This window comes from Natrix helvetica (genome assembly GCF_964273705.1).
Source record: "Natrix helvetica genome assembly, chromosome: 5".
In the NCBI taxonomy this organism is placed as follows: Eukaryota; Metazoa; Chordata; class Lepidosauria; order Squamata; family Natricidae; genus Natrix; species Natrix helvetica.
In genome coordinates, this window is record NC_138551.1 from 108,577,230 (window position 1) to 108,597,050 (window position 19,821).

At 40.0% G+C, this 19,821-nt stretch overlaps 1 protein-coding gene across 1 annotated transcript in view; it reads left to right on the forward strand.

The window, feature by feature from the left end:
- SH2D4B (SH2 domain containing 4B) overlaps window positions 1-19,821 on the forward strand; it is a gene marked incomplete at both ends in the record, with an annotated part of 91,317 nt that overhangs the window by 53,514 nt on the left and 17,982 nt on the right. The window contains 2 exons of the mRNA XM_081953593.1: window positions 4,334-4,544; window positions 8,622-8,749. Of these exons, the coding sequence (XP_081809719.1) occupies window positions 4,334-4,544; window positions 8,622-8,749 (339 nt within the window). The remainder of the gene's footprint in view (window positions 1-4,333; window positions 4,545-8,621; window positions 8,750-19,821) is intronic.

The window sequence follows — 19,821 nt, forward strand, 5'->3', positions numbered from 1 at the left end:
TTCCGCTTAATTCACTGCTGTGGTTCTTTTTTTGCTGAGCCAAACAAGTAATAACATTGCTTACTTCTAGGTAATTGAGATAAACCCTTTAATCCTCTTTTTTTTAAAAAAAATCAACTTTTTAAAACGCAGAAACGGGGTCTCTTCTGACTTTCCATCTGAGAACTCCAACTTATTTCAAAATAAGATGGAGTTCAAAGTAAGATCTATCTGGTCTATTACTTGGACAGTGGCCCAGTCAGGTACCTTGGCTTTCTCCAAGCGGGTGTGATGACTCTGGTGGCCTTTTTCTTCTTGCTTAACTTAGGATCTAAACTACAGGGGAATTGCATTCTGTGAATGCAGTGAAAATTCAATTTAGCTGTCACAACTAATAACCACGGAAAAAGCTGCCTTCCATGAATTAATCTACCCCCCCTTTAAAAAAAAAACAAATGAAATTTGAATGTTTGAGAAGGGAGAAAAGGCTTACTTTTTCCCTTGCCTATTTATAAATATCTCTACTGCTGTTTCACCACAACCAATTTGCTTTTTCTAAACGATTATGCAGACAAACAGAAATAACATTCTTATCATCCTTATATTCTGTCTTCAAAAGTTCTTTCTGCTACAGCAACCTTTTTTTCCCCAGGAGTTCAAAGTCACATGCCTACTGTCTTCTCCTTCTCTCCCATGAGGTAAGTAGAAAATGGATGGAAACTAATCAAGGAAAGAACCAATCTAGAACTAAGGAGAAATTTCATGAGAACAATTAATCAGTGGAATGACTTGCCTGCAGACATTGTGGGTGCTCCATCAAGGAGAAATTGGAAAACCATTTGTCTGGGATGGAGTGAGTCATGCTTGAGCAGGAGATCGGGCTAGAAGACCTCAAGGGTCCCTTCCATCTCTATTATTCTGTTTAAAATAATTAGCTCAACATTTTCTAGTGTGCTTCCGTAGCTAAGGAGGGATCTCCTCAATGCAGCTGATACTTTTAATCCCAACTTACTTATCAGTGAGGTGATATTGATGCTGGGATCACAAAAGACCATAGCTTGCATTTAGGCAATGTGTTCTGAAGGAAGGCCAAAATAGGCCCCTTTTTTTGTAAAATTAAAGCCAGCTCACCTCTTAATTGCAATCAGTTCCTAAACAGATACTTTGGTGTATTAATTCAGGCGCTGGACTGGAAGACTGTCTCTCAAGTCAGACTACCTCATAGGTTTTTGTGAGAAATTAGGAGTTTGGGACATTGTGTACTCATCTTGAACTGTAAAAAAATGAAGTTAGGAGATGATGGTGGTGTTGGTGATGATGATGGTACTGAAAATTCAAGAAAATTCCTAACAGTCAGCATCTGGTTAGAGTTAGATAAGGGTGATGATATTCCAGGAAGATTGGAGTTGGAGTTTGCTTGTGGCTACATAGGGGTTTCTAGGCTGATTCATCTTTTCTCTCCACCCCCCAGGTTCTGCCATGTGTTCTCCTACAGCTACACAGGATTAGATTGACTTTTAATAACTTTGGTTATTCCTTACTCCTATTCTATTTCCTAGCTATAGGTCTTTGCTTCCCATGAGATCATTGAACAGCGTCATTTTTGACTCTCCAACATTTCTATGGAGTACAGGGAAGCACTGCAGTTGGAAACTCAGGGGAGGCTAAAACATTCCTTCTTTATCTGGAATTTCAATTGTGCTCACTGGAAATGTTCACATGAAAGTGTATGTATGAGAGAAGAGGTGGAGGAATAGGAGGAGAAGGAGAAGGAAAAGTAGAAGGAGGAGGAGAAGGAGGAGAGAAGAAAGCAAAGGAAAGGAGAGCAAGAGGGATTTATAGTCTGCTTGCAAGACTCATATCTCAATGGGACTCACTGGGTAATTTTGATCCAGTCAGTTCTTCTCCATCCAATCCATTTCTCAGAGCTGAGTGAAGAAGACTGAGAAAAGATATCCAAGAAGGTTGCTTTGAGCTCTCAGATGAAAGATGGGGCTATCACAGTGAAGACTCATCAAGTCAGATACAATCATTTCAGACGTAATCAATATTAGCCATGATCTGCTTAAGTTTTCATTGGCAACCTCATATTTTTTCAAGAGTCAGGTTTTGTTTTATGGCTGAAGACAATCATACGATGCAATATTTGCAGCTAAATACAGTTCGAATCCAAATTATTTGTTGTAAGTGCAACTCAGTCCCAATTAGCTACAGACCAAGGACTATTAACAAGCAAGCAGCTGGAGGAAATGATAAAAAAAGGAAATGCTTATTAAAGGACCTCTTTATGATATGTTTCACTGTGACTAGCAGCTCTTCAAAACAGTAAATGGAACCATAACATATGAACATCTTCTAATCTGTCCCAAATGATGCCGTTTTTCTCAAATTCAGCCCCAAGAGCAGGAATTCATTGATGTCTTTATATTAAAAAATGCTGTTGGATATCACATCAAAGCAGTTCATAAAATTTACTGTTAAACGGAACTAGAGCAATAAAATGTTTATGCGCTTTTTTAACACAGTGCTTCATTTTGGACATGGAGAATCAAAAATGAAGGAGAAAGAATTTATCCAATTTTTTATTTTCTAAACATTTAGAGAAGTTTAGGATGAGTGTCTTAAAGGTGCTTTTGCAAGAGGCAACTGGACTTTCTGGTTTTTCTTTGAAGACATTTTGCTTCTCATCCAAGAAGCTGCTTCAGCTCTCTTGATGAGAAGTGAAACACGAGAAGCTCTCTTCTTGGATGAAAAGTGAAACATCTCCAAAGAAAAGTCAGAAAGTCCAGTTGCCTCTTGAACATGCACCTTTGGGACAACCATGACCTGGATGACTGAGGGTCTCTGCCAAGAAAAACATTTGAACTCACAATTCCACATCAGATATTATAGTGGGGGCAGCATCCAGACTGCCTATAGAAAGATCTTGGATAAAGGTGATTCAACCTGAAAGAAGAGATCTAAGTTTTTTTTTAAAAAAGGATATCGCTCATGAAAGAAAGAAAGAAAAAAAGAAAGAAAAGAGAGAGAGAGAGAGACGGTTGGAAGGAGGGAGGGAGGAAGAAAGAAAGAAAAAAAATTTCTGCAAAGCATTGTCATTTTTATTTTGCAATTGGTGCTTTCATTGATTAACTTCCCTTTACAATCACGATTATAAACCATCAACTCTGTGGGGAGGTTTTTGCAATAGAGCTCAAAATTAGCTATTTTTGAACAAATCCAAGATTGTTGGTCTTTGTGCATTGAGACTGACTCTTTAGCTCCATTTGGAGAGGCTTCAACTCCATCTTACTTGCTGCCTGACTCAGTGGCTTTTTGAGTTTGATCTTACTTTGGGGAAACATTATTTCCTGGACAAATTTTAATATGGTAGCTCAGCATATAGAAAAATAAAAATGAAGTTTCAAGTCATATTATTGCAATTTTATTGGTGATTGCATACCACTGGTTTGTTCATAGCATCCAGGATGCTTTTGATTTCCCAATCCTACTTAGTTACCAAGTCTGGGCAAGGACAGTGATTATTGCCACCAAATGAGATTCTGCCCCACTGTTATTTTTACAAATAACTCAAGGCGATGGATGTATCCAAAACACCTTCCTCCTTCTATTTCCCCCATAACAACAACATTGTAAGGTGGGTTGGACTGAGAGAGAATGAGTGGCTCAGGGTCACGCAGTCGGCTTTCATGCCTAAGATAGCTCCACTTGAGGTTGTGAGTTTGATCTTTCTTCCTCAGCTTCCTTCTGGATCCTGAGGGTTCACTCTTGAGCATCTACCTTCCAGAGCACAGGTGGGTAATGTCATGGCATAAGAGTATGTGTGAATGACCTTGGAAGATGCGGGGAAGAGATGCTGCCTATGGAGCAATCAGATAAGGGGGAGAAGAACCCAAAGATGCCCAACAGACAGAGAAAGACCTTCAGTCAACTCAGAAACCTGACACCGCCCTAACATATCAGGCTACAAAAAGAGATGGTGAGAGGTTTATACTTTTAGGCTTGTAAAATTCTGTTAATGCAACCTTACAGTGAAATTGAATTAGCTCATCCACTCTTTATATGTTTAGTCTACTTGGGAAGGCTGGCATGTGACTTCACCTTGTTCAGAAAAGCTCCAGAAATCCAGATTTACTGCCTGATTGCCATTTTCTGCCTCGTCTCCACTATGTGAAGGTGTTTTAGAGGTTTTTTTTCCACCCTGAAGGCCAAGACATCTCTCATCTGATGGTTGTCTGGCCTGTAGCTTCTCCTCCTCCTGCATCCCAAGGTTCTCACAGACCATTACAGTAGATAATGCAAGGGATACATTTATGATTCTTTCTTTCTTTCCTTCATGTTGGCCTGCCTGCAGTACGTCGTTCCAAGGTGGCAGATGAAGAAAGGAGCCACAAGGCTCGCCAAGCTCGTGATGAGTATCAGAGGCACTCCTTACGGGCCATCCGTAAAGGAAAAGTGGCTGATCTAAGTAGCCTGTTCCAGGCAGCTGGTTTGAATATGAAACAAGAAACCAAACTGGCCAATTCTTGCACCATCCCATCCTTGAATGTGGTGACACCAATCAGGTTGGTTTGTATTCCAATAAAGGAAAGTGGAATTTAGAATTGATTTCCCTGTTGTATTCAGAATGGTCGTATGGAATGGTTTTCCAATAAAAGGGGATTTCAGCTGAATAGTAGGAGAACTGCTGAGAAAGTAAGAGCTCAAAAGCTGAACAATTGGGAAGAACAGAACAGAACAGAGCTGGAAGGGACCTTGGAGGTCTTCTAGTTCAGCAGGAGAACATATACCTGTGATGGCTAACCTTTTTGTCCTTGTGTGCTGAAAGCGCGTGCCCACACCCATAATACAATGTGCACGTGATACCCCCCATACCTCCTCCCCATGCGCATGCACATGCATCCCCCTGTGCTCCAACCCCCACACATGTACACACCATCCCTTCGCAGCCTGTTTTGGGCTTAGTAGGCCTCTCTGAAGCTCCTGAGACCAAAAACGGGGCACCGAGGGGGAGTGCTACCCCCGCAGCTTGTTTTGGGCCTAGTAGGCCTCCCCGAAACCTCCTGGGATAAAAAATGGGGCACGGGGAAATGCCCCCCCCCCACATGCCCCCTGACACATACATGTGCATCTCCCACATGTGCAGCAGAGACCCCAAAATCAGCTGGCTGCCAGGAGATGCACGGTGGAACTGAGCTGGGGGCGACGGCTCGCGTATCTGCAGAGTGGGCTCTGCGTGTCATAGGTTCGCCATCATCTAGCTATACCATTTCAGACAAGTGACAGTCCAGTCTCTTCTTAAAATCCTCCAGGGATGCAGCACCCACGATTTTTGAAGGCAAGCTGTTCCACTGATCAATTGTCTTCCCTGTTAGGAAACATTTCCTTAATTCCAGGTTGCTTCTCTCCTTGATCAGTTTCCATCCATTATTTTTTGTCCTGCTTTCTGCTGCTTTGGATAATAATTTGACCCCCTCTTCTTTGAGGCAGCCCCTCAAGTACTGGAATGCTGCTGTTATGTCACCTCTAATTTTTCTTTTCTTTAGACTAGCCAGGTTCAAATTCTGCAGCCATTCTTCATATGTTTGAACCCATAGTTGTTCTTCTCTGAACTCTTTCCAAAGAAAGATGAAAGAAGCCAAAGGGGGAACTGCCCCGCCCCCAAGTTTACTTCTGTTTAAGAATGGGTAGGAAGCAGTCAGTTTTGACAGGAGATTTGAAGGAAGAAGAGATGGCTCCATAATAAAATTCTGTGATGGCCACTTCAAGAAGCAAGTTGCTGTGTTATGAATTAGGAAGAAAGAGATGGCCCATCTATCTATTTCCAGTCTGCTTCCCTTCTAGATGCATAGATTCAAATGTCGATTCTGTCTACTTTCATCAATAGTTTAGATTTTATTTTAAAATAGGCACGTTGTTGCAAGAGTATGCATGTGTCAGCCAAGAAATGGCACAGGATGAAAGGGCAATAATGGAAGGACAACTAAATTCAAACATGAAGATGGGGAAAGACAATTAAGGTTGTTTTGTGAATTTCCAAAAGAGTCCCTATTAGGATGTGAAGGCAAAAAAAGGTTGAAACATAACACTTAAATATAAGGAAGAAGACAATGTCAACCCTCTTCCAGTGTCAGGTCAGGAAACCCACCTAGGTTTGGGTTTGACGTGAGCTAGACCTGAAGAATGGTTTGGTTTGAAAGGTTGCTAACTTATTGGATTTCTCAGTTTTTAAAAATGTTTTCCCTAATGAAGTCAAATTGCAGAGAAAGATCATAAGGAAAGAGTAACTTCAACAGATTATTTGCCTGCAGATGAGGCATGCTGCGGGCCCCATCAGGCTGGGTATTCTGACTGGCAGGGTCCAGGAAAAGAGCCTTCTCTGTCATGGCTTTTGGAACATTTGCTCCCTGGAGTAAGATCAGCTCCAAATCTCCTGATCTTCCATAAGACCTTAAAAAACCTGACTCTGGTAGTTGGCTTGGAGTTCCAGTGGAGGGGCTTCAGATTGGGGTTGGTTGATTAATCAGTGGAACGAACCTGCCTCCAGAAGTTGTGAATGCTCCAACACTGGAAGTTTTAAGAAGAGGGTGGACAACCATTTGTCTGAAATGGTATAGGGTTTCCTGCCTGAGCAGGGGATTGGACTAGAAAACCACCAAGGTCCCCCCCAGTTCTTTTCTGATTTTAATTGATTGAAGTCAGCATCTTCCAACCACCTCACTCAGCCTTTGGCATGCTGTTAAACAGATGGAAATTAATCAAGGAGAGAACCAACTTAGAAGCAAGGAGAAATTTCCTAGTGAGAAATGATACAGTGAGAACAATTAACCAGTGGAACAACTTGCCTCCAAAAGCTGTGGTTGCTCCATCACTGGAGGTTTTCAAAAAGAGTCTGGACAACCATTTCCCTGAAATAGTACAAGGTCTCCTAGTTGAGCAAGGGATTGGACTAGAAGAACTCCAAGGTCCCTGTCAACTCTTATATTCTGTTCTGTTTCTATTCTATTCTAAACAGACCCCACCTTTTGGATCCTTATAGTATTTTATTTAGATCTTTTAGGTTTGCATAGTTTTTATCTTTTTAAGATTGTAAGCCACTCGGTTACCCTGTGGTAAGATGGGTGGCCAATAACTTTGATAAACAACAGAGCAAATAAATACGCATGCACACACACAACACGCACGCACGCACACACACACAGTGAGATCCTTTGTGCTCTTTGAGTTTGGTTCCTCCCAAGCTCAGAGAACACCAACGATTCCACAGTTCAACCTTGAGCTACCAATATTCACTTTTGTTGGTAGATTGAATTGAATGGTGCTTCTAGGTGTCCCACCTGATAGCCAGGTGACCAGTGTCTTCAAGGAACTTTCCTAATCTCATCCAAAAAGCTTTTGCTCCTGGCCACCACAATATTAACTGCGGCAATGCATTCTCACCTGTCAGTTTTCTCTGTAATCTTGCTCTCTGTCTCTTTCAATACTTATTATCTCAGCTGTGTGATTTAGAGAGTGTTACTCTTGTAACTCCCTGTAACTCAGTCTCTTAATTCTTAATTTTAAACATCTCTTACCTCCCTCCAGATGGCTTCTTTTCAAATGGGAACATCCCAAGTGCCTGGGGACATGGACAATCCCAATGATACTATTAGTATGTGCTAAATCTTTCTCTCCGAGACAGCACAAGGGTTTTCCTTTCAGCATTTCTTAGTGGGTTGCATCCACAAGTGCAAAATCAAAGTCTTTGACCCATTGGTTTCCCTCAGTTGTAGTGGACAAAATTATCACCAAGAAGTCTTCTCTTGCCTGTCATATTCATCACCTCTCTTTCACATTCCTACTTCATTTAAAGAATATTTGTAGTTCAGGGTTGAACAGTGTGGCCTTTGGTGCTCCCTGAGCTTTTTATTTTAAGGGTGGTGACAAATAAATATTTTCTAAGACATATTTTTACTGATTTTACTGGAGGGAGTGCTGGAGGGAGGGAGGAAAATGGAATGAAGGGAGGGCTGGCAGGAGAAAGACAGCAAGGAAGGAAGGAGGGAGGAGGGAGGGAGGGGGGGAGAAAAGGAAGGAAGGAAGGAAAGAGAGAGAGAGAAAAAGAGAAAGCTCTAATATATTTTATGAACTGTAAGCTGCCCCAGAATCATTGACTGAGATGGGCGATCATAAAAATTGAACAAACAAATAAATAGAAGATGCAGAATTGTTGCCCACTGCTCTTTGAAAGAGTTTTCCTTTCAGATGCTGTTGCTTTTTATTATTTTCCTTATCGCCTATCTGGCAAGACCTCCTTGTCACTATCAATCCATCCTTCAACCACCTCCTTACCAGGACTTTAATAGGTGCCTGTCAGCCCTCGTGTTTCAAAAGCCTCGGGATGAGAAGAATAGCAAAACTGACTTATTCAAAATGCTGAAAAGGCTTTCTCCAGGTAACCTTGCCTCTCCTGGCTTGCATTGGGTCTAGATTTAATACCCAATTACGGCTTCACTTTACTTACAGAAGGTGGAAAATATTATTGTCACCTTCTGTGAACAGAACAACAAGTCCCGCTTATTTTGTAACTACTATGAGGTTTCTTCCTAATGCAGCTCCTCCCTGTGTGGCCTTAACCTCTATTTCTTTTTAATTTAACACAGCAAAGCATGGGAATGGCCCCAGAGGCCTTTGTCCAGAGAAGTCATCATTCAATGGTTCAAAGAGGAACAGATTCCACGGCGGGCTGGCTTGGAAAGAAACTCTAACGCGATCGCTCCTTGGTTCCATGGTAAAAAAAAATCTTGATTAGCATTCTGAAGTTTGAAGGTCCTTCACCCATCTGTTCTCTGGGTGATGGTGAATTTCTAGACATGCTTTTTCTCTGAAAGGTTGATGGCTTTGAAATGTGTCCAGCATACGTTTATAAGCAGAACTGCCTTTAAAGTATTTCCTTTTTTAAAAAGATAATATGAAGCTGATATATCTCCAAAGGGTATACCTGAGCTTCACACACACAATATTTATTAGCTGGAGTAACCTAGTAACTAATGGTGACCAACATGGGTACCTAGAGATGAAGAAGGTTGAGAGTTCGATCCTAGGCATGGCAAATGTTTCTCTATCATGGCATCAAGAGAAAATATTTGCTGTGAACTCTGTATAGGCATCAGGAAGGGCATCCAGCCAGAAAATGCTCAACTCCATTCAGTTGTCCTGACTCCACCTTGATAAAAGGGATTACAGTTTTTATGAACTTTGCAAAAAGTGACCAAATAACTTTATTCTCCAAGTGGTTTACAGCAGTGGTGGGATTCAATTTTTTTTACTACCGGTTCTGTGGGTGTGGCGTGGCTTGGTGGGAGTGGCAGGAGAAGGGTACTGTAAAATCTCCATTCCCACCACACTCCAGGAAAAGGTTACTGCAAAATCCCCATTTCCTCCCGATCAGCTGGGACTCGGAAGGCAGAGAATAGATGTCGTATTTACCGGTTCTCCGAACTACTCAAAATTTCTGCTACCGGTTCTCCGGAACTGGTCAGAACCTGCTGCATACCTCCTCTGGTTTACTGTATGAAACAATAAACTACAGTTTATAAATACAGTAGCGTATGTTGTCCAAGATAAAAATTGGCAACTAGATAATCAGAAACATATATTCATAGTGGCACAGAATGCTCAAATACATTTTACAAAAAAGAGACAAAGGGGTTCATAATACTTTGAAAAAAACAAACAAACACAACTCTGACCCTTTCAGGTATTTAAACACTCTTAAAAGCTTTTTCTAAGTAACAACTCTGTTCATAATTTGCATCTCACCAGAGCAGAACTAGAGAATTTGTGGTGGCTATTTTTAATACCAGGCACTTAAAAATAAATGACTTGGAGCAAATGTAATTGCATAGAATGGGGGGGGGGGGGTTTGTAGGAAAGAGCGGGAGGAAGGGAAGGATCTTGGAGAGGAACAAACCACACCTGATCAAAAATATAATGTGTAAAAGAGAGGAGGATATTCTGAACTAGGTACTACTCTCAGAAAATATCTTTTCTTTTTTAAAAAATTTTTTATTTTATTTTAAAACAAGCAAAAACATACATATAGCATAAAAATATCATCAATTACATATCTATTTAGCATGTTGTTTGGTCACAAAACATGTGTGCATCACCGCTTTCAGTTATATATAAAACCAGTAGTTTTCAACCCAATATACATTAGTACATTGATTATCATTGTAAATCATATATTCAGTTTACTCTCATAATTTCCTCCTTTTAAACATGAATTCTAAAGATTAAATACATATGTATGGTAATTATCTGTTACATCATTGTAAATCTATTTAGTAATAACATATCTTCATGGTATCATCTATCTTATTCTGGTATTTCTTGCAGTATATATAAAAAGGAAAAAAAAGGTTCACCAACCTTTTATATTTGTGTATCATTACTTTCAATTATATGTAAAATCATAAAATATCTATCAAGTGTATATAAATACATCTTTATCATTGTATCTCATATATTCAACCTACACTTATTATTTCTTCATTTTAAACAGGATATTCTAAATATTCAATTCACATATATACCAATATTCCATTACTTTGTTATAACTCTATGGAATCTATATATTCAATTCATATATATACCAATATTCCATTACCTTTTTATAAATCTATACAATCTATATAAAAGTAATATGTCTTTATAATATCTCCTATCACATTCTATTATTACAATTCAAGATTATGGTAATTGTATCCATTGATAAAAAATATCTTTTCTGATAGACATCACTTTCTGAAACAGAGAATTTCAAGCTTAGTGTGCAGAATTAGAAGGAAAGTGATCTTTCAGCATATCAAGCTACCTGAAAAATGTTTTCAATATTATTTCAGTAAAACAGAGTTGGCAGGGACCTTGGAGGTCATCTAATTCAACCCCCTGCTCACTCAGAAGACCTTCTGGTATACTATTTCTGACAAGTGGCTGTCCAGTCTCTTCTTAAAAGCCTCCAGTGATGGAGCACCCACAACTTCCGAAGGCAAGCCATTTCACTGGTTGATTGTCCTCACTGTTAGGAAGTTTCTCCTTAGTTCTGGGTTGCTTCTCTCCTTGATTAGTTTCCATCCATTGCTTCTTCTCCTGTCTTCAGGTGCTTTGGTAAATAAGTTGGCCTCCTCTTCCATGTGGCAGCTCTTCAAATATTGAAACACTGCTATCATGTCACCCCTGGTCCTTCTGTTTGCCAGACTATACATACCCAGTTCCTACAATTGTTCTTTGTATGTTTCATGCATTCTCATCTCACTCTTGCCTTGAATTACTACTAAGGTTGTAATGATAAGCAGGATCACCCTTTGCTGAATTGGAGAAATCAGGATGTTGGATATAAAATATGTACAAACAGTTCTGGTGTAAAAAGTCATTCAGAATCATTGATGCTTGTTAAAAATTAGGGGTGAATGCAGATTAAGCATGTGCTTAGGGCACCAGGCCCAAGGGGGCACCACAAAGTTGAGAAAGAAAAGAAAACAATGAAGATTTGTACAGTATGTACAAAGGAGGGGGGCACCAAGATTTGTCAGTGCTTAGGGTACCCATGAGTCTTATTCTGCCACTAGGTGAATGTAAAAACACTTCAGATGTTGATGTGAGAGGGATGTTTGTATTTTTGTGTATCTATGATGTCGTGTTGACTTGTAGGGAATGTTAGAAAGAGGAATATGACTTGAATATTAATGGATCAAAGACCGAAAGAGTTGAGTTGGATAGGAAACATGTAGCGAATAGTTGCAAGTCATATATAAATGAAGAACAGTTGCAAGTATTGGGTATGTCTAATTTAGTGAAAAAAGGAGTAGGGGTCACAACCTTTGAGGGTCTGCCACAAAGAATAGGAGGTCAACCTATTTTTTATAGCACCAGAAGGCAAGACAATGGATGGAAACTAATCAAGGAGAGATTCCTAACAGTGAGGACAATTAACCAGTGGAACAGCTTGCCTCCAGATGTTGTGGGTGCTCCATCACTGGAGGCTTTTAAGAAGAGACTGAATAGCCATTTGTCTGGAATGGCAATGGGGTCTCATGCAAGGTCCCTTCCAACTCTGTTATAGAATAGAATTCTTTATTGGTCAAGTGTGATTTGTCTCTGGTGGACACAAAGAATTTGTCTCTAGTGCATAAACTCCCAGTGTACAAACAAGCAACAAGTGATACATTAATAAATAAATCATTGTTCTGTTATTCTGACAATAACCCCTCTATCAAGTAGATTTATTTGCTTTCCACAGTAGAAAATTTTCTAATGAGTAGAAATTATTAATATGTACAAATGCCGGCAGAAAGACAGTAATGGTATCTAGTCTATGGCAAGGGATAAATGCTGACATAAGGAGTCCTTGTTTCTCTCTGAGCTTGGTTGTTTTCTTGTACACGTTTCATTACCAAATTAGGTAACATCACTGCTAATGAAACACCTGCAAGAAAGGAACCAAGCTGGGAAAGCACCAAGGATTTTCTCATGAATACAACAATCAGTTTTCTTCTGAACAATATGGAAATAGTTTACCACTGTCGTCTTCTAGATTGTGTCTCAATTTCTCAGTCTGGCCTAAAGGCCTGGACTTCCTTGGTGGTGTTCTACCGGTCAAATACTAATAAGGTCTCATTCGGCTTTGCTTTTCCAGGGTAAGTTAAGCTTGGTGAAAGGCCACATAGCTAGTCAATTAGGACCAAATTTGAAAATTCAGCATACACTCACAGTCATTGTCTACCTTGTTGTATGGCAATCGGATATCTTCCAGTAATGCTAAAATTTGGGGAAGTTTATGATCTAGTTCATAAAACTAGAGAACCAGCTTGGTCTAGAGGTTAAAGCACCAAGCTAGAAAGTGGGAGATTGTGAGTTCTAGTCCTGCCTTAGCCATGAAAACCTGTTGGGTGACTTTGGGCCAATCACCAGTAGATGGTGAGTTCTAGTCCCGCCTTATCTATGAAAGACAGCTGACTTTGGGCCAGTCACTCTCTCTCAGCCCAATTCACCTCACAGGGTTGTTGTTGTGGGTAAAATAGACAGAAGGTTTGTTGATATGTTTGCTGCCTCAGGTTATTTGTAAATATAAAAATGGTGGGATACTGATGAAAGAGAGAAAGAAAGAAAGAAAATTCTTTTTGCAAATAACTATGGCCACTTTCAAGATTGCCTCTTCAATAATATTTAAAAAAAAGCAATTTCCTAGATAGATTTCCCCTCCTCTTTATTCACAAATACTTTCATTCTTCTGGTAGTGCGTTGCTTCACTCTAATTCTGAATCATTGTTTACATCTGTTCATCTTTCTGAATGGACTGTTATTCTAAAGCTGTGGTAGTTGATCAAAGGGGAATCAAGACATTATCAGCCAACTTGATAAATGTTTCAGAGCTGCTCCCTCCCAAAGGAAGCAAGCAGAATATCCAAGTAAGGTAACATGAGCTGTGACATATGGCAAGGAGAAAGGAAGGGAAATATATATAAAATACCAGCATTGCTATTACGGTGAAACGAGAAACCTAGAATCCTGAATTATTCATAGTGATGATCTAATTGCTAATGGGAAGATAGGTTTTGCTAACCTCCTACAATATGCCAAACATCCTTGGATTGTGTTTAACTCAGACTCAGGTGTTTATGTAGTAAGACCAAGGATGAAGTTGCTTCTTGTGATTCAAAAAAGAAAAGAAAAGAATGATGGCATTAGGATGTGGGGTTGGCATACATATATTCAAAGGTTTATGAATTAAAGCATAATTTTGGCTTTGGGTTCCATTCCCTGACTTCAAGATGACTTTCCAATTCAGTGTAAGCTTTTCATCTAACCTTGTGGTTAAAACAATGAGGAGCAGCATGAAGGCCCAGTGGTGAAGACAGTTGCCTCCCACTTGGAAGGTTGAGAATTCAATCCTAGGTAGCAGCAGAGGTTTCTCTCCAATGAAGGAGAATATTTGTAGTTCAGGGTTGAAATGAGGAGTCTTTGGTGCTCTCTGAGCTTGTTCGTTTTCTTGCAAATGTTTCATTATCTTTAGGTAACATCATCAGTGCTAGCAAATGTTTTATTACCCTAACCTAGTTAGGGTAATGAAACATTTTCAAGAAAACAAGGAAGCTCAGAAAGCACCAAGGACCCCTCAGATGTTTCTCTCCTTGGGAGCAAAGATGAAAAATGTCTGCTGTGAACTTCATGTAGGCATCAGGAAGGGCATCTGGCCAGTAAACACAGTCACCCTGACTCTATGCTGAATTAAGGGATTACAGGGTCATAAAAAGGAAGTGTTTTTAACATTGTAGTTAAAGTAATAGTAGACTCATTAGGCAAATGGGGCCTTAAAAATGTCCATAGTCATCTGTAGAGATGTTGTAGTTTGCATTGGCTACACTTACTATAAATATTTTTTCATTAGGAGCATCACAGTGATTGAATGAAATGTTGGTGGTCCAAAGAGTAAATTAAAGTGTTTTTGTGCAAGTGTTTTAGTGGTCCTGAAATTAATCAAATTCAATGCAGAGATTCGCTCCCAAAGATTTGGGCATCTCAGGCAAATAAGAAGAATTTTCAGAATGTTTATGAACATCCGAATTAGACCCACTTTGCACAACTCTGATACCAATCAAAAACTGCATGGATCAAGCTTTAACATTGGACTAGTGAAAAATCCCATTTTACATGATTAGGCTCTGGATTTAATGTGTCCAAGACCTTCTTTTTAATGATAGTTTCTATGGGAGACAGAAGATATTTTCTCTTTGGTCGAGGATTAAAATAATTAGCATATTTCTTCATTAGAAAATGGGGGATGAACTCCAGAAGTTTGAATGTGAAAGAAAGTAAAATGGGTAATTCATCTCTCCTTAGGGCTATGGTGGTCAGTTTGCTTTCTGCTTATTTGTTTACATATTTATCATTTTTATATACCCCCACAATCTTACAAGGAGTCTTGTCTGCTGAGAAAAAAATAAATTAACCACAGTTCCTGAAGTGACTGTAAAAAGCTCTGTGTGCATTCTTGCAAACCAAATTGAAATTAACAAGAGCTCTGATTAGAAGTCAATTGACCCCAAAACTACTGAAGTTCTTAGAAGATTTCCAGTAGCAGTTCCTCCTTTGGAAAAGAAAACCCAAGCTGTTGGATGTCATGTAATGGGCTATTAAAATCCTTTATTCCCCAGAGAATGAAAATGTTGGCAAGATCATCAGTCAGTAGCAAGACGTTTCTGCCTACTTGGTTGCCTTGCATGTTCTTGAAATGTTTGTGCTTTGCATGAAAAAGATATAGATACATTTTTGGTATTTCTAGCTAGGTATGAAACAATCCATAGAGTACATGGACCCAGCATCATCTGATTTGGAATGTGATCATTTTTGTTGCTACACTTTTCTTGAAAAACATCCTTCTTGTCATTCCAAAGAAGCTTCTTGGATGAGAAGTGAAACGTCTTCAAGGAAAAACAAAGAACATCCAATTGCTTCTTGAAAAAGCATCTTTGGGACAACCATGGCATGGATGACTGAGAACCTCCATAGAAAACCTTCCTGTAGGTTGTCCATCTCCAGTGGAGTGTTTCGGAATCTGTTGCAACCAGTACGGTTGCAATGGGGCCTGGTGTCCACCACATGAACGCACACAGCATGCGTACATGCATGCAGCATGCACATGTGTCCTTACCTCTTGGGACGCCTCTGCGAGCCTCCGCGACGCTCCAGCTGCTCAGCGGAGTGTTGCACAGGCGCCATGCACTTTGTGCACGGAAGCACATAAGAGCTCAAATACAGGTAAGGAGCTCGGGCGGATGAGTGGGCCGTCCGGAGCACCATACCAGAACGGTACCTGGTGCTCCGGGCAGGCACCAGTACGCCCATACCGGGGCATGCCACCTGCAACCCACCACTATCCATCTCCTAGTAGAAAGGAAAATGAACAATTAAATTAGAACATTTAAGTCTTCCTATAAGCTCGACATTCTCTCAAGCATTGCTAGAATTCAACAGGAACATAGAGGGTCTCCAGCAGTACATGTGGTCCTTGATGTAGGGCTATAATTGACTCCAGAATTACAGTCATAAGTCATGCCTGTCATTATGTAGGTCATCATATGATGAACCCAACTTTATGGCATTTTCTTTGCAGTAGATGTGAAGCATTAAAATGAGTCCAAAATGTGATCATGTGCCTCAGAGGGGGGAGGGATATCAGAACTTCAAATCCAGGTCATAAGTACAATCTGTTGTGGGGAGGGTCTGTCAGAACCTGATATGGTTGCTAAGCAGTAAACAGTAACAGACTTGGAAGAGACCTTGGAGGTCATGTAGTCCAATCCCTTGCTCATGCAGGAGACCAGAACAAGGAATTTGAACCACCAAACTGCTGACCTTTCTGATTGACAAGCTCCATGTGTTAGCCACTGAGCCAAGGACTTATCTGTATAAATATCACCAGTGCTTTAGTGATATAGACACTAAAAAGATGTGCGCCTGAGCAGTTTAAAAATATTTTTTTAATATCTTTTTTATATGGTATTAAATGTTTAAAGTAAGTTTGAAAAAAATAGGATTGAGCAGCCCTTTTGCTATTCTATGGTTAATGTCAGTGGAATTTGGCAGCAAAATGACTGAATTTTGGTGGCTGGTGGTTGATTACCTTTTTCTTTTTTACAATTATTATACATTTGATTATTTCCAAAAATAACATTGTAAATGAAAGTATGAAGTCACTGGGAGGGGACAATTCTTGTTCTGATAGAAAATGCTAATGGTTGTTTATATAATTGGTATTCCTAACCTGAAAAATTATAGTCTCCAAAGCTCCTCCAGCACATTGGCAGTTGAATCTAGTAGGGATCCTATAATCCAGTGATCGAATTACACTCTTTCATAAGCATCCATGGCAACAATGTCACTGAAATAGTGATGGACTTTTCAAAGTTGAAAATCTTGCTAGCAATGAATTGCAGGCGTTAAATTCCTCTGTATAATAAATGATCTGAATCTAGCATTACAAATGTTAATACCCACTTCCTCCAATGTTGGCCTTCATTTCATGGTTTTTCTTTCTCATTTGATTTAATTGGAATGCTATGAACATAACAGCAAAATGTTGACCCTACAGGCGGCTTCCTTACAAACGGTCTCCCTTTTGACCCACCTCGTGGCTGCAGAAATTATAGGGAATATTTTATTGATTCCGCCTTTAGGCAGCAGCCACTTAAACTGTCAGTCTGAAATCTTCCTTGGCAGGGGTGAAATTCCTGAGGTTCCTTGAGGCGACATTATGCTCATGATCTGCCCTCACTGGATTTGCTTGCAGTTGTAGAATCATACGAGGGAAATGTGTTTGATTATGCTGCACTATAAGGAAGAGTCAGACAGCAAAACAGTTGCCATTTAGGAAACAGCAGGAAGCTGTATTAACCGACTTGATATTCCAGTGGAGAAGTAACAGGAAACATTGAAAAATAGAAAGGCTCAAAGAATGCATAGAAAAGCAACAAGGATGATTAGGGGCCTGGAGGCTAAAATATATGAAGAACAGTTGCAAGAATTGGGTACAGCTAATCTAATGAGAAGAAGGGCTACGGGTGACATGATAACAATGTTACAATATTTGAGGGGCTGCCACAAAGAAGAGGGGGGGGTCAACCTATTTTCCAAAGCACCTGAAGACAAGACAAGAAGCAATGGATGGAAACTTTATCAAGGAGAGAAGCTAGAACGAAGGAGAAATTTCATGACATTGAGAACAATTAATCAGTGGAACGGCTTTCCTCCAGAAGTTGTTGTGCTCCATCACTGGAGGCTTTTAAGAACAGAATGGACAGTCATTTGTTTGAAATGGTATAAAGGCCCTGATGGTGAGGGTGCCAGAAGCGGCATGCAGAGCCCTCTCTGTGGGCATGCGCACTGTCGCCAGCTGCTCTTCTAATTTTCAACGCACACATGGATGCTGGCCAGCTGTTCTTCATGGGTGCTGGAACATCAGAAAACATCCCAAAAATGGCCTGAAAAGAACCCATGAAATAGCCAAAAAGCAGCACGCACGTGCCAGTCAGCTGGACTTTGGGTTTCTAGTGCTCTGGGTGTGTGAAGAGCAGCTGGCAGGTGCATGCTGGAAACCCGAAGACCAGCTGGCCGGTGCACACATGCACAAACGTTCTGGTTAGGGGACTAGGTGCCAAAAAGATTTGCCATCACTGGTATAAGGTCTCCTGCTTGAGCAGAGGATTGGACTGGAAGACTGTCAAAGTCCCATCCAACTTTCTCTCTCCCTCCCTCCTTCCCTCCCTCCCTCTATCTAATATGCACAACTCATGAGTTCACTTTTGTAGACAACAGGGATTAGATATGTAAATGAGAATGAGCAACCTATTCCTGACTTCCAGGCTCTGTAAAAACTGGAGCTGCTGACCATAGTAGAATTAAGAGTCAGTGAGTAGAATGGTTCTTTAATTCCTCTTTGGACAAGGAGAAGCCTTGAGGTTGCCCACAAGTACTCCTCACAAGGAGACCACAAAACAGCAGTCTCTGAGGGTTTACTGCTGTGGGAGATGAGAAGTCAGGTACCCAGTCTGATTGTTTCTGTCTGAACAATCAATTGTGCACACCAAATATTCCTAATGATTTGAGAATTGCTTCTTTTTGAAAGTAAGTTGATTGAACCCTGCTTTACTGTACCTTGGTTTCTTCATGTCTAACCTAGCTAAGTATTCATATTTTCCATTCGCTCCATGTTCCCCAATACTCAGATTGGGCTTTCTGCGCTAGGCTTCTAGAATAAGCAGCTATTTTCAAATTAGCACAAGTACCCAGTTAAACACAGCAGATGAAGTTCTCTGTAAGTGGCTACCTAGAGAAAAGCTGTGAATGGTAAGGGACAGGAATCAGCAACTGAGTATCTCATCAATGGTAGTAATATGATACCTTGTCTTTTATCAAGTTGCCCAATTAACCTTTAGACAATTCAATATCCACACAACATGCCAATCTTTTTGCCCTTCCATCACTAAATAATTGAAATGATGTCAAGAAATTGTATCATTGAGTACATTGTTGTTGTCAACAAAAAAATATACTCTGTTGACAATAACCTCAGAGGAGACAGAAAATAACGTCAATTAAATCAGTATTATTCCTTCTTTTAATTATTGATGTTTGCATGCAATAGATGAATTAATTCATACAGTGTGCCTGTAACACAGAGAATTTGCTAATGTAAGATATTTTCATAGCTTCCTGAAATCAGAGAAAGGTTGAAAGTATCTCATCTAATCTGTTGTCTTTCTCACTACAAAATCCACTATCAGAGATCTTGGTGGATCAAACAAATCCAAGATCTAATCAGAAAAGTTATTATGACTTGGAAATGCAATCAAACTTTCTCCCCATGAAGAAAACCAGAGCTTTCTCTAATGAACCTAGAATGCATTTGTTCCTACTTATCTGAGTAGTATTGAAACAAAAGAGAGAGAGAAGAAAAGAAGGAGGGAAAGAGAGAGGGGGGGTGTGTAGAGACAAAGATAGAAATGTGGCGAAAGGCCATAGTGATTCATTCATGCTCCATATATAAAATAATTTTTATTTCAACATTCTTGATAGGGGCATGTCCACCACATACGGTAGTATGAGCCTGGTGTCTGATTGCATTTCCAACATTTAACAGATTTGTTTTTATACATGTTCGCTAATCTTGCAGGTGAGTAATGCCATCTATAAAACATCTATAAAATACTGGAAGAAATACACACATGGCTGGAAAATATGACAAGACAATGTATAGATTAGAAACCTGGGATATTTTTGTTGGGCATGCTTCCAGGAAAC